A 13,409-nucleotide genomic window follows, 5' to 3' on the forward strand; every position below is an offset into this window, starting at 1 on the left:
CACATAGATTTAAAATTCAAATGTTACCACAAGTTTTATAACAAAATACATTTTGCCTTACCTTTCCCACCCTGCCTCCCAGACTAAGTGCTTTCCACTCTATTGCTTGTTTCTTCTCTATTTACCTATAAGTGATTATGCTTATAAATAACTGCCATTTCTGCATCGATCAATTGTAGACATTGACTCAGTTTTTATGATGGTAGACTAGGCATTGCCTCTTGTAGAGTTTTTTTTTTTTTTTTAAGGTCAGCTTGTCTTGCACCTCTTTGAAATGAATACTAATGATGATTTCTACAGCATGTTCAACTTGGGATACACCATGTAAGGCAGCTCAGTATTTTGCAGTTTTCTTTTTTTTTTTTTTTTTTTGTAGAGACAGAGTCTCACTTTATGGCCCTCGGTAGAGTGCCGTGGCCTCACACAGCTCACAGCAACCTCCAACTCCTGGGCTTAAGCGATTCTCTTGCCTCAGCCTCCCGAGTAGCTGGGACTACAGGCGCCCGCCACAACGCCCTGCTATTTTTTGGTTGCAGTTTGGCCGGGGCCGGGTTTGAACCCGCCACCCTCGGTATATGGGGCCGGCGCCTTACCGACTGAGCCACAGGCGCCGCCCTATTTTGCAGTTTTCCGTTTCTTTTACTTCTGTTCATTATCTCATACTTCTAATAATGCCCTGTTGATTTTCTATAACTTTAATTGATCAATCTCAGTTCTAGGTCAGTAAACATTTGAATCCCATTCTGCTTTCACGAAAGGGTTGTGTAATCTGTTATAATAGTTTAAACTGTTTATTCAATAATTACGTAACTGTGTGGAATGCAGGGAGGTAGAGAAAAGCTGGCAATTTTGAGTACTTGTTTTGGTGACAGCAGGCATTTAATTCTGAGAACAGCATTGAGAAATAGATTTCCCCCTAATTTTACAGATAAAGGAATGAAACTCAGAGAGGTGAATTTGTGGTGCTATAGCTAGTTACTGAAAGATTTGGATTTGCATCAGTTTGACTTTAGAACCCACTATAGGTATATATCAATTTTTAAAAATTTTTTAATTGAAACATAATATATAGTAAACCACAAATCATCAGTGTAGAGCTGAATGCATTATCAGTATGAAACATGTATGTAATTGCCACTAAGTGAAAATAATAAAGAGTGTTGCCAGCATCAAAGAGGGCAGGCACCCTGTGTACTCTTCCTGATGACCACTTTCTTGCCATTCCTCTGAAGGAATAACAAAGGAAAGTGGCCATTATCGTGACTTTTGACACCATAGATTGATTTTTTTTTTTTAAACAACTTATTTTTTTATTTTATTTATTTATTTATTTTGTGATTTTTGGCCGGGGCTTGGTTTGAACCCGTCACCTCCGGCATATGGGACTGGCGCCCTACTCCTTGAGCCACAGGCGCCGCCCTCCATAGATTGATTTTGCTAGAATTTTTTGAAAGGAATTTGTAATTCTTTTTTTTTTTTTGAGACAGAGTCTCATGTTGTCACCCTCAGTAGAGTGCTGTGGCATCACCACTCACAGCAACCTCAAACTCATGGGCTTAAGCCCACGATTCTCTTGCCTCAGCCTCCCAAGTAGCTGGAACCACTATAGCGCCCAGCTTTTTTTTAGAGACTGGGTCACACTCTTAACACTGTGCCTGGCTGTATGTCTTAATTGTATGTTCTTTTACATTTTCTGTTATCACACCTGGAAATTCATTGCTGTTTTTCTTCAGAGAGGCCCATCACTTCCATTTCTTTTTATCCAGAAAAAAAAGGAATATAAATTTGGTATCATGTGAATTTATTACTCTGTGTTAAATGCGCCCCTTTGAGGTAAACAGTTGTTGTTTTTTGGCTCTTTAGTCTGAGTCACTGTGAATAACTCTTCAAAACCAGTGACCTCTATAATTCTGTAACAACAAAATCATTAGAGGTAATTCTACCCAAGGGTTTTGGTGTAACTATAAATTATACTTGCTGAGATTTAAAAGATGTTATAATATAATAGGGATGTTATAAGTACCATTTTTGTTTAGCTAGTATTTTTTAATTTTTATTATTTTTTTTAGAGACAGAGTCTCACCTTGTTGCCCTTGGTATAGTGCTATGGCGTCACAGGTCACAGCAACCTCCAGCTCTTGGACATAGGCGATTCTCTTGCCTCAGCCTCCCAAGTAGCTGGGACTACAGGCACTCGCCACAACACCTGGCTGTTTTTTTGTTGCAGATGGGCCAGGGCCACCAGAGCCACCCTAGCCAGTATTTTTTAAAGCAACGTTTGATTCAAATGTTACTAGGCCAAATATTTAAAAAAATTATTTAAAAAAAAAACTGTTATAAGGGCCAGGCGCAGTGGCTCACTCTTGTAATTCTAGCACTCTGGGAGGCTGAGGCGGGTGGATTGCCTGAGCTTAGGAGTTGGAGACCAGCCGGAGCAAGAGCTAGACCCTGACTCTAAAAATAGCTGGCCATTGTGGTGGGCACCTGTAGTCCCAGCTACTCAGGAGGCTGAGACAAGAGAATTGCCTGAGTCCATGAGTTTGAGGTTGCTATGAGCTATGATGCCACAGCACTCTACCAAGGGTGACAAAGTGAGACATAGTCTCAAAAAAAAAAAAAAAAACTGTTACAGGAATTTTCATCTGATGTTTAACTCAGGGAACAGTGATCACTCTAGCAACTGAAAGCAAATTTTCATTCTGCACATGCCTTTCACATCTCTTTTCCCAGGAATATTGATTTATATGTGAGAGTTGCATCCAGTTTTTGACTCCATTTATTTAATGTGGATCCCTTACAGAGGCGTCCAACCTTTTTTCTTTTCTGCCACACATTGGAAGAACAAGAGTTGTTTCAGGCCATATAGTAAATACGCAAACATTAACAAAAGCTGGTTAGCAGTAAGCAAAAAAAGTCCTCAAAAAACCAATATGTGGCTCATGGGCATGGTTAGAATCCCTGTTCTAGAAGAAGAGAAAAAAATTCTCTAATAATTGTAGTATGAAGAAGATCTCGTCTAATATTAATTTTTTTGAGACAGAGTCTCACTATGTTGCCCTTGGTAGAGTGCCATGGTGTAAAGCTCACAGCAACCTCAAACTCTTGGGCTTAAGTGATTCTCTTGCCTTACCCTCCCAAGTAGCTGGGACTGTAGGCACCCACCACAGCGCCCAGCTATTTGTTGTTGTTGTCATTGTTGTTTAGCAGGACCAGGCCAGGTCCGAATGTGCCAGCCCCGGTGTATGTGGCTGGCGCCCTAACCACTGAGTATGGGTGCCAAGCCATCTTCTAGTATTTAAAGAAATTGCTCCTTTTTTTGTGGTTTTTGGCCGGGGCTGGGTTTGAACCCGCTACCTCTGGCATATGGGACCGGCGCCCTACTCCTTGAGCCACAGGCGCCGCCCTGCTCCTTTTTTTGTTGTTGTTTGAGACAGAGTCTCACTTTCTTGCCCTCGGTAGAGTGCTGTTGCGTCATAGCTCACAGCAACTGCAAACTCTTGGGCTCAAGAGATTCTCTTGCCTCAGCCTCCCGAGTAGCTGGGACTACAGGCGTCCGCCACAACACCTGGTTAGTTTTTTTTTTTTTTGCAGTTTTTGGCAGGGGCTGGTTTTGAACCCGCCACCTCCGATATATGTGGCCGGCGCCTTACTCCTTGAGCTACAGGCGCTGCCCACCTGGCTACTTTTTAGAGATGGGGGTTGGGGGGGGCTCCCTCTGACTTAGGTTAATCTTGAACTTGTGAGTTCAAGCAATCCTCCTGCCTTGGTCTCCCAAGTGCTGGGATTATAGGCATGAGCCTGGCAAAGAAATCTCTGTTAAAATACTTAATCATCTGGGCAGCGCCTGTGGCTCAAAGGAGTAGGGTGCCGGCCCCATATGCCAGAGGTGGCTAGTTCAAACCCAGCCCCAGCCAGAAGCTGCAAAAACAAAAAAACTTCTCATCATGAAAGCAAGACATATTGTTTATGGATACCTGAAATATACAGAAGAAAAGTACAAAGTAGAAAAATTGCCCCTCTCAGACCTCCCAATATTTTATGGTATTCAGTTCATCTTTTTTTTTTTTTTTTTTTGAGACAGAGCCTCAAGCTGTCACCCTGGGTAGAGTGCTGTGGCATCACAGCTCATAGCAACCTCCAACTCCTGGGCTCAAGCGATTCTCCTCCTGCCTCTGCCTCCCAAGTAGCTGGGACTACATGCACCTGCCACAACACCTGGCTATTTTTTTGGTTGCAGCCATCATTGTTGTTTCTTGGGCCTGGGCTGGATTCGAACCTGCCAGCTCAGGTGTATGTGGCTGGCGCCTTAGCCACTTGAGCCACAGGCGCTGAGCCTTCAGTTTATCTTTTTACTCTTTCTATATCTGTGGATATTTATTATAATGTTGGAATTATAAAATACATTTAGTTTCACAGCCTGCTTTTTTGTTGCTGATGAGAATGCCTAGAGAGTTGCCGATGAGAATCCTTTTTCATTGGAAGAGATCTGATGAGTCAGAGCCTGAATTAAAGTCATAGTGGAGAGGGTGGTGCCTGTGGCTCAAAGGAGTGGGGTGCTGGCCCCATATACCAGAGGTGGTGGGTTCAAACCCAGCCCTGGCTAAAAGAAAAACGTCATAGTGGAGAGTGGGGTACAGAAGATAGCAAGAATTCCCTGAGATGTTTAAGTGGGAAAATCAATAGTTAATCACATATTTTGTTTGGATAACTGGGATGGATGATAGTTTAATTAATGAGTATAGGAACCACAGAAAGGAAGAGCATATAGACTCCAAGTTTTGTTTCGGGCATAGTGACTTTGAGGTGCCTATGGCCCACTAGGAAGAGCTGTCTGTTGAGAAGGTGGATAGATGAAGTGAAGAAGAGAGGTCTGGACTGGCATGATAGGTCTGTGGATCACTGGCACCTACATTGTGATGTTAACCACAGAGTAGAGATGTTGTTGAGCACATAGTGGTTGAGGAGAGGGACAAGGATAGAACCTTGGAGAGTGTCATTGGTCGAGAGTGTGAAGGCAGTTGCAAGGAAACTTGTGAAAGGGACAGAGAACCAGAATTGCAGAGAGGGTGGGTGGCATTGTAGTGGCTGCTGAAGTCAGAGAAGAAAAGAGGGATGCAAAACAGTGTCATTCTGTGTCATAGAGGTCTAAGAGGAGAACCATTGCCAAGAATCTATTGAATTTGGCAATTAGGAGGTCACTGGTAAGAGGAGTTTCAAGGGAACTGTGGGGGACAGAATGAGGGAGTGGCATATCAGTGAGGTAGCTAGAGATAGAAGGACAGAGGATGTCAGATGTGTGGACAGGGGATTTTATTTTATTTTATTTTTATTTTTATTTTTTTTGCGGTTTTTGGCCAGGGCTGGGTTTGAACCCGTCACCTCTGGCATATGGGGCTGGTGCCCTACCCCTTTGAGCCACAGGCACCACCCAGTTTATTTTTAAATATTTATTTATTTATTGTTTTTGAGGCAGTCTCACTCAGTCGCCCTGGGGTTGAGTGCCCTGTTATCACAGGTCACAGTAACCTCAAACTCTTTGGCTCAAGTGATCCTCTTGCCTTAGCCTCCCAAGTTGCTGGGACTACAGGCGCCCGCCACAGCACCTGGCTAATTTTTTTTTTTTTTGTAGAGACAGAGTTTCACTTTATGGCCCTCGGTAGAGTGCCGTGGCATCACCCAGCTCCCAGCAACCTCAACTCCTGGGCTGAAGCAATTCTCTTGCCTCAGCCTCCCAAATAGCTGGGACTACAGGCGCCCGCCACAACGCCCAGCTATTTTTTTGGTTGCAGTTCAGCTGGGGCCGGGTTTGAACCCGCCACCCTCAGTATATGGGGCCAGCGCCTTACTGACTGAGCCACAGGCGCCGCCCGCTAATTGTTTTTTTTTTTTTTTTTTTTTAAGAAACAGGGTCTTGCTCTTGCTCAGGCTGGTTCGAACTCTTGAGCTGAGGTAATCAGAGTGCTATGATTACAGGCGCGAGCCACCATGCCTGACCTGGACAGGGGATTGTTTTTTTTTTTTTTTTTTTGTAGAGACAGAGTCTCACTGTACCCTCGGTAGAGTGCCGTGGCGTCACACAGCTCACAGCAACCTCTAACTCTTGGGCTTACGCGATTCTCCTGCCTCAGCCTCCCGAGCAGCTGGGACTACAGGCGCCCGCCACAACGCCCGGCTATTTTTTCTTTTTTTGTTGTTGCAGTTTGGCCGGGGCTGGGTTTGAACCCGCCACCCTCGGCATATGGGGCCGGCGCCCTACTCACTGAGCCATAGGCGCCACCCGACAGGGGATTGTTTTTCAATTTTATTTTTTTATTTTTTTATTTTTTTTTATTTTTTTATTGTTGGGGATTCATTGAGGGTACAATAAGCCAGGTTACACTGATTGCAATTGTTAGGTAAAGTCCCTCTTGCAATCATGTCTTGCCCCCATAAAGTGTGACACACACCAAGGCCCCACCCACCTCCCTCCTTCCCTCTTTCTGTTTCCCCCCCATAACCATAATTGTCATTAATTGTCCTCATATCAAAATTGAGTACATAGGATTCATGCTTCTCCATTCTTGTGATGCTTTACTAAGAATAATATCTTCCACGTCCATCCAGGTTAATACGAAGGATGTAAAGTCTCCATTTTTTTTAATGGCTGAATAGTATTCCATGGTATACATATACCACAGCTTGTTAATCCATTCCTGGGTTGGTGGGCATTTAGGCTGTTTCCACATTTTGGCGACTGTAAATTGAGCTGCAATAAACAGTCTAGTACAAGTGTCCTTATGATAAAAGGATTTCTTTCCTTCTGGGTAGATACTCAGTAATGGGATTGCAGGATCAAATGGGAGGTCTAGCTTGAGTGCTTTGAGGATTCTCCATACTTCCTTCCAGAAAGGTTGTACTAGTTTGCAGTCCCACCAGCAGTGTAAAAGTGTTCCCTTCTCTCCACATCCATGCCAGCATCTGCAGTTTTGAGATTTTGTGATGTGGGCCATTCTCACTGGGGTTAGATGATATCTCAGGGTTGTTTTGATTTGCATTTCTCTAATATATAGAGATGATGAACATTTTTTTATGTGTTTGTTAGCCATTCGTCTGTCGTCTTTAGAGAAAGTTCTATTCATGTCTCTTGCCCATTGATATAAGGGATTGTTGGCTTTTTTCATGTGGATTAATTTGAGTTCTCTATAGATCCTAGTTATCAAGCTTTTGTCTGATTGAAAATATGCAAATATCCTTTCCCATTGTGTAGGTTGTCTCTTTGCTTTGGTTATTGTGTCCTTAGCTGTACAGAAGCTTTTCAGTTTAATGAAGTCCCATTTATTTTTGTTGTTGTTGCAATTGCCATGGCAGTCTTCTTCATGAAGTCTTTCCCCAGGCCAATATCTTCCAGTGTTTTTCCTATGCTTTCTTGGAGGATTTTTATTGTTTCATGCCTTAAGTTTAAGTCCTTTATCCATCTTGAATCAATTTTTGTGAGTGGGGAAAGGTGTGGGTCCAGTTTCAGTCTTTTACATGTAGACATCCAGTTCTCCCAACACCATTTATTGAATAGGGAGTCTTTCCCCCAAGGTATGTTCTTGTTAGGTTTATCAAAGATTAGGTGGTTGTAAGATGTTAGTTTCATTTCTTGGTTTTCCATTCGATTCCAAGTGTCTATGTCTCTGTTTTTGTGCCAGTACCATGCTGTCTTGAGCACTATGGCTTTGTAGTACAGACTAAAATCTGGTATGCTGATGCCCCCAGCTTTATTTTTATTACAGAGAACTGCCTTAGCTATACGGGGTTTTTTCCAGTTCCATACAAAACGCAGAATCATTTTTTCCAAATCTTGAAAGTATGATGTTGGTATTTTGATAGGAATGGCATTGAATAGGTAGATTGCTTTGGGAAGTATGGACATTTTAACAATGTTGATTCTTCCCATCCATGAGCATGGTATGTTCTTCCATTTGTTAATATCCTCTGCTATTTCCTTTCTGAGGATTTCATAGTTTTCTTTATACAGGTCCTTCACCTCCTTCGTTAGGTATATTCCTAGGTATTTCATTTTCTTTGAGACTATGGTGAAGGGAGTTGTGTCCTTAATTAGCTTCTCATCTTGACTGTTATTGGTGTACACAAAGGCTACTGACTTGTGGACATTGATTTTATATCCTGAAACATTACTGTATTTTTTGATGACTTCTACGAGTCTTGTGGTTGAGTCTTTGGGGTTCTCTAAGTATAAGATCATGTCGTCAGCAAAGAGGGAGAGTTTGACCTCCTCTGCTCCCATTTGGATTCCCTTTATTTCCTTGTCTTGCCTAATTGTATTGGCTAGAACTTCCAGCACTATGTTGAATAGTAAAGGTGACAGAGGACAACCTTGTCTGGTTCCAGTTCTAAGAGGAAAAGCTTTCAGTTTTACTCCATTCAGTAAAATATTAGCTGTGGGTTTGTCATAGATAGCTTCAATCAGTTTTAGAAATGTGCCACCTATGCCTATACTCTTCAGAGTTCTAATTAGAAAAGGATGCTGGATTTTATCAAATGCTTTTTCTGCATCTATTGAGAGGATCATGTGATCTTTATTTTTGCCTCTGTTAATATGGTGGATAACGTTTATAGACTTGGGTATGTTAAACCAGCCTTGCATCCCTGGGATGAAGCCTACTTGATCATGATGAATGACTTTTTTGATGATAAGCTGTAATCTATTGGCTAGGATTTTGTTGAGAATTTTTGCGTCTATGTTCATGAGTGAGATTGGTCTGAAATTCTCCTTTTTGTTTGGGTCTTTTCCTGGTTTTGGTATCAGGGTGATGTTTGCTTCATAGAATGTGTTGGGGAGTTTTTAAATTTTATTTTATGTATTTGCTATACCGGTTTTTTTTTTTTTTTTTTTTTTTTTGAGACAGAGTCTGACTTTATTGCTTCTGGTAGAGGGCTATAGTGTGTCATAGCACACAGCAACCTCAAACTCTTAGGCTCAAGCGATCCTCTTGCCTTAGCTTTTCTATTTTTAGTAGAGAGGGTCTCGCTCTTGCTCTGTCTGGTCTGGAACTAGTGAGCTCAGGCAGTCCACCTGCCTCAGCCTCCCAGAGTGCTGGGATTACAGGCATGAGCCACCACACCAGGCCTGGACAGGAGATTTTTTTTTTTTTTGAGACGGAGTCTCACTATGTCGCCCTGGGTAGAGTGCTGTGGTGTCACAGCTCACAGCAACCTCAAACTCTTGGGCCTAAGTGATTCTCTTGCCTCAGCCTCCCAAGTAGCTGGGACTATAGGTGCCCGCCACAACGCCCAGCTATTTTTTTTTGTTGCAGTTGTCATTGATTAGCTGGCCTGGGCCGGGTTTGAACCCGCCAGCCTCAGTGTTTATGGCTGGTGCCATAACCACTGTATTACTGGTGTTGAGCCTGGACAGGGGATTTTAATAGAGGGTTGAACTGGTTATGTGCTGGGCACCCAGTTGAAAGACTATAAAGTTGCTGGAGGAGGGAGGTTGATAATAAAGCAGAGGTCCTGAGGATCAGGGGAGAGGGACATGATTTGGAGCCTAGATGCAATGATTTAGTTGGGTAAGAGGGGATACTTTTTCTGAGGAAGCCTGGGGTAAGTGGGAGTAATTGTTGGCAGTAGCTCATTTTTCTCTGATTGTTGGCTGAGAATGAGGCAGGTTGAGTGGTAGATTTGAGGGCAGGGCCGTGATTTGGAATGTTTATGATGGGGAATAGGGGGAGAGAAGGGACCAAGGTCTAGAGCAGTGGTTCTCAACCCATGGGTCACAACCCCTTTGTAACAATGAAAATACATCACAGCATTAGGAAGGTTGAGAACCGCTGGTCTAGAGGATGACTTGTAGCAGCACTGTGGACCCATGGTTAAAGACCTTGATTTATAAAGGTGCCTATTTGCAGGGTTACATGAATTCCCCATCACATCCCCCATCAAGACGCAAGCACCAGGTAAAGGAGGAGAGAAGTTTTGGAACTGTTTACTTCTTCAGGGAAGCCTTCCCTGACCTCCTGAATTAAATTTATTTCCTTCTTCCCTCCCAGGGAGCACTGCTATGCCTGGCTAATTTTTTTCTGTTTGTAGAGACAGGGTCTTACCCTTGCTCAGTCTTTTTTTTTTTTTTTTTTTTTTTTTTTGAGATAGAGCCTCAAACTGTCGCCCTGCCATCATAGCTCACAGCAACCTCCAACTTCTGGGCTCAAGTGATTCTCTTGCCTCTGCCTCCCAAGTAGCTGGGACTACAGGCGCCCGCCACAACAACTGGCTATTTTTTGGTTGCAGCCATCATTGTTGTTTGGTGGGCCTGGGCTGGATTCGAACCTGCCAGCTCAGGTGTACGTGGCTGGTGCCTTAGTCGCTTGAGCCATAGGCGCCAAGCCCCTTGCTCAGTCTTGTCTTGCACTCCTGGCCTCAAGTGATCCTTCTGCCTTTGCCTCCCTAAGTGCTAGGATTACAGGCATAAGCCATCGCATTTGGCCAATTTAAATTTCTTTATAAGCTCTCATAGCTCTGTTTTTTCCTTCTTCTAGCACTTTAAAGAATTGTAGTTTTACATTTAATTGTTGCAATTGTTATAATTACAAAATATAATAAAACTCATTTGATTTTATGTTCATTTTTCCCAGTAACTAAAAGCTCTGAGGAAGATATATCTGCTTTTGCATTGCTTCCATTGTGCACTTTGGTTCCTAGTAGATACTTGGTAAATGTTTGTTGAATTTAATGAATCAAATACAGAGGTTCTCAACCTTTTTATCTGCCCCAGCACACCTGTGGAATATGACGCGCTTCCATCTGAACTGTTACTGGCTGCCCTGATCTTCGCCTGAATGAGGGCAGGTGTTAGGTAGTATAGGTAGTGGCTAATGAGATCACAGGTCCTGGAATGAGAATATCTGGGCTCCTATCCTTGCCCCACCTCTCACTAGCTCTGTGATCTTGAGCAAATTTGTAATCTCTCTGTGTCCAAATACCCTTATCTATAAAGTGTGACTGTTATATAATTAGATACATCTTGTAAGGTTGTTATGAAGATTACATGAGAGAACTCATATAAAGCTTTTAGAAGAACATGTGACTGTAAAAATTAGTTATTATGGCTCGGCACTTGTAGCTTAGTGGCTAGGGCGCTAGCCACATACACTGGAGCTGGCAGGTTCAAACCCAGGCCAGGCCTGCCAAACAGCAATGACAATTCCAACCAAATAATAGCCAGGTGTTATGGCAGGTGGCTGTAGTCCCACCTATTGGGAGGCTGAGATAAAACAATCGCTTAAGCCCAAGAGTTGGAGGTTGCTGTGAGCTGTGATGCCACGGCATTCTACGGCGCAACATAGTGAAACTGTCTTAAAAAAAAAAAAAAGTTGTTACTATTAGTGTTTTCAAAAACTAGTTGATTTTATTCTCTTTAAGATTCTTGCCTTTATTGTAAGGAATTTACAGAGCTGCTATCTGTTAGCATCCTTATGTACATCTCTTTGTTATATATTGCATATGGAGCTTCTGAGAGAGAAATTCTGTATCATCATGGTCTTCTTCACCCAGTACTAGCACCCTGAATCAAAGCTATTCTTTTTTTTTTTTTGTGGTTTTTGGCTGGGGCTGGGTTTGAACCCGCCACCTCCGGCATATGGGACCGGTGCCCTACTCCTTGAGCCACAGGCACCGCCTGATCAAGCTATTCTTGATCCTGTAAGTCTTTTACTGAAATAGTAGAAACATTGTGTGGGTAGTCACTTTGGTAGCTTTCCCATCTGTGGTGTGAGGGAATAGTGAATGCTGTCTGTCTGATACCTGCCATGATAAACTTGATTCTTTGTTTCCCTTGTAGAGGAGGTGGCCAAGCTGGAGAAGCACTTGATGCTTCTCCGACAAGAGTATGTCAAGCTGCAGAAGAAACTGGCCGAGACAGAGAAGAGGTGCACTCTATTGGCTGCGCAAGCAAGCAAGGAAAGCAGCAGCGAGTCTTTCATCAGCCGCTTGCTGATGATTGTGGCTGACCTCTATGAGCAGGAGCAGTATAGGTGAGTTCCTAGACACAGGGCTGGTTTGGGGAAGCCCACCCTTTTGCTTTGTTCCTGGGTGGCATTACAACTTCTTCCTTCTCATTGGCTTTCTTCCCAAATTTATTTCTCTCTAATCTGGATATTAACAAACCTTTATTCCTTAGAATATAAGCTTGTTGAGGCAAGATTTTTGTCTCTAGTTTACTGCTTATCTTCAGCAAAGAGTGTCAGAGTCATGGTGATAGCATTGCTAATGCAAAGTTTAATTGGCTTAGGAATTCAAAATGGAAAGGTCACTTTCTCTTGGGATGATCAAAGGAAGAGTCTGAGAACTAGTAGGAAGTATAGTATGATCATTGAAATTGGACTCTGGAGCCTGTGTTAGAAGTTCAGCAGGCCATTTAACTAGCCGTGTGACCTGGGGCGCTATGACATGCTGGGGCTGCTACTATTATACTACTTACTATAGGGTTGTTTTGAGGATTAAATTAATAAATACATGTGAAGCCCTTAGCACAGTGCATGGCACATAGTAAGTGCTCAGTTGTTAGCTGTTGTTATTAAGTAAGTTGAGGTAGTTATTAAAGGATGGGACTTATTAGGTAAAAAGAGTGATATTATGAGTATAGAAAAGTCTCAAAGATGAGAAAATACAGAGGGTTTAGAGGACAGTGAGGGGGCAAGGTTAGGGGTAAAGTGGGAGTGGTGGAAAAGATAGAGTAGATTGCACTGGGATGCTCAGGTTAAGAGTTTGGATTGTCTAGGAAGTACAGAGTTTTAGGATGTATAATCAAAGTGATGTTTTAGGAGGATTAACGTGGTAATGTTATCTAGTTAAATTATAAAGGGAAAAGAGTGAGGAGAGTACCTGTTATGCAGTCCAGACCAGAAATGGTAAGGGACCAAATTGGGATATGGTGGACATGGAAAAGAAACATAAATGTGAATATGCACAGAATGAAGGATTTGAGCTACTAGGGAGATGGATTCTCTGAGTAGGTAAGACTTAGTAAGATTTCCAAGGAAATTAGTACATTTAAAATAGATCATTTTCTTCTAAAGTTCAGGATAATTAAAATATAAACAATACAAAAAAGGGAGTGGTGCCTGTGGCTTAGTGGGTAGGGCACCAGCCCCATATACCGAGGGTGGTGGGTTTGAACCCAGCCCCGGCCAAATTGTAAACAAACAAACAAAAATACCCAGTTGTTCTGGTGGGCGCCTGTAGTCCCAGCTACTTGGGAGGCTGAGGCAAGAGAATTGCTTAAGCCCAGGAGTTGGAGATTGCTGTGAGCTGTGGCGCCATGGCACTCTACCAAGGGCAACAAAGTGAGACTCTGTTTCTAAAAAAAAAAATACAAAAAAAAATTGAAATCCAGAACTACCATCTACCATCTTAATCATTTCTAA

General features: G+C 42.7%; 1 protein-coding gene across 2 annotated transcripts in view; it reads left to right on the forward strand.

The window, feature by feature from the left end:
• Window positions 1–13,409, forward strand: part of ANKFY1 (ankyrin repeat and FYVE domain containing 1) — a 111,481-nt gene that overhangs the window by 18,104 nt on the left and 79,968 nt on the right. For both annotated transcript variants that reach the window (XM_053570334.1, XM_053570333.1), the window contains exon 2: window positions 11,825–12,017. In XM_053570334.1, the coding sequence (XP_053426309.1) occupies window positions 11,825–12,017 (193 nt within the window). The remainder of the gene's footprint in view (window positions 1–11,824; window positions 12,018–13,409) is intronic.

The sequence above is a fragment of the Nycticebus coucang genome, chromosome 18 (genome assembly GCF_027406575.1).
Source record: "Nycticebus coucang isolate mNycCou1 chromosome 18, mNycCou1.pri, whole genome shotgun sequence".
Lineage (NCBI taxonomy): Eukaryota > Metazoa > Chordata > Mammalia > Primates > Lorisidae > Nycticebus > Nycticebus coucang.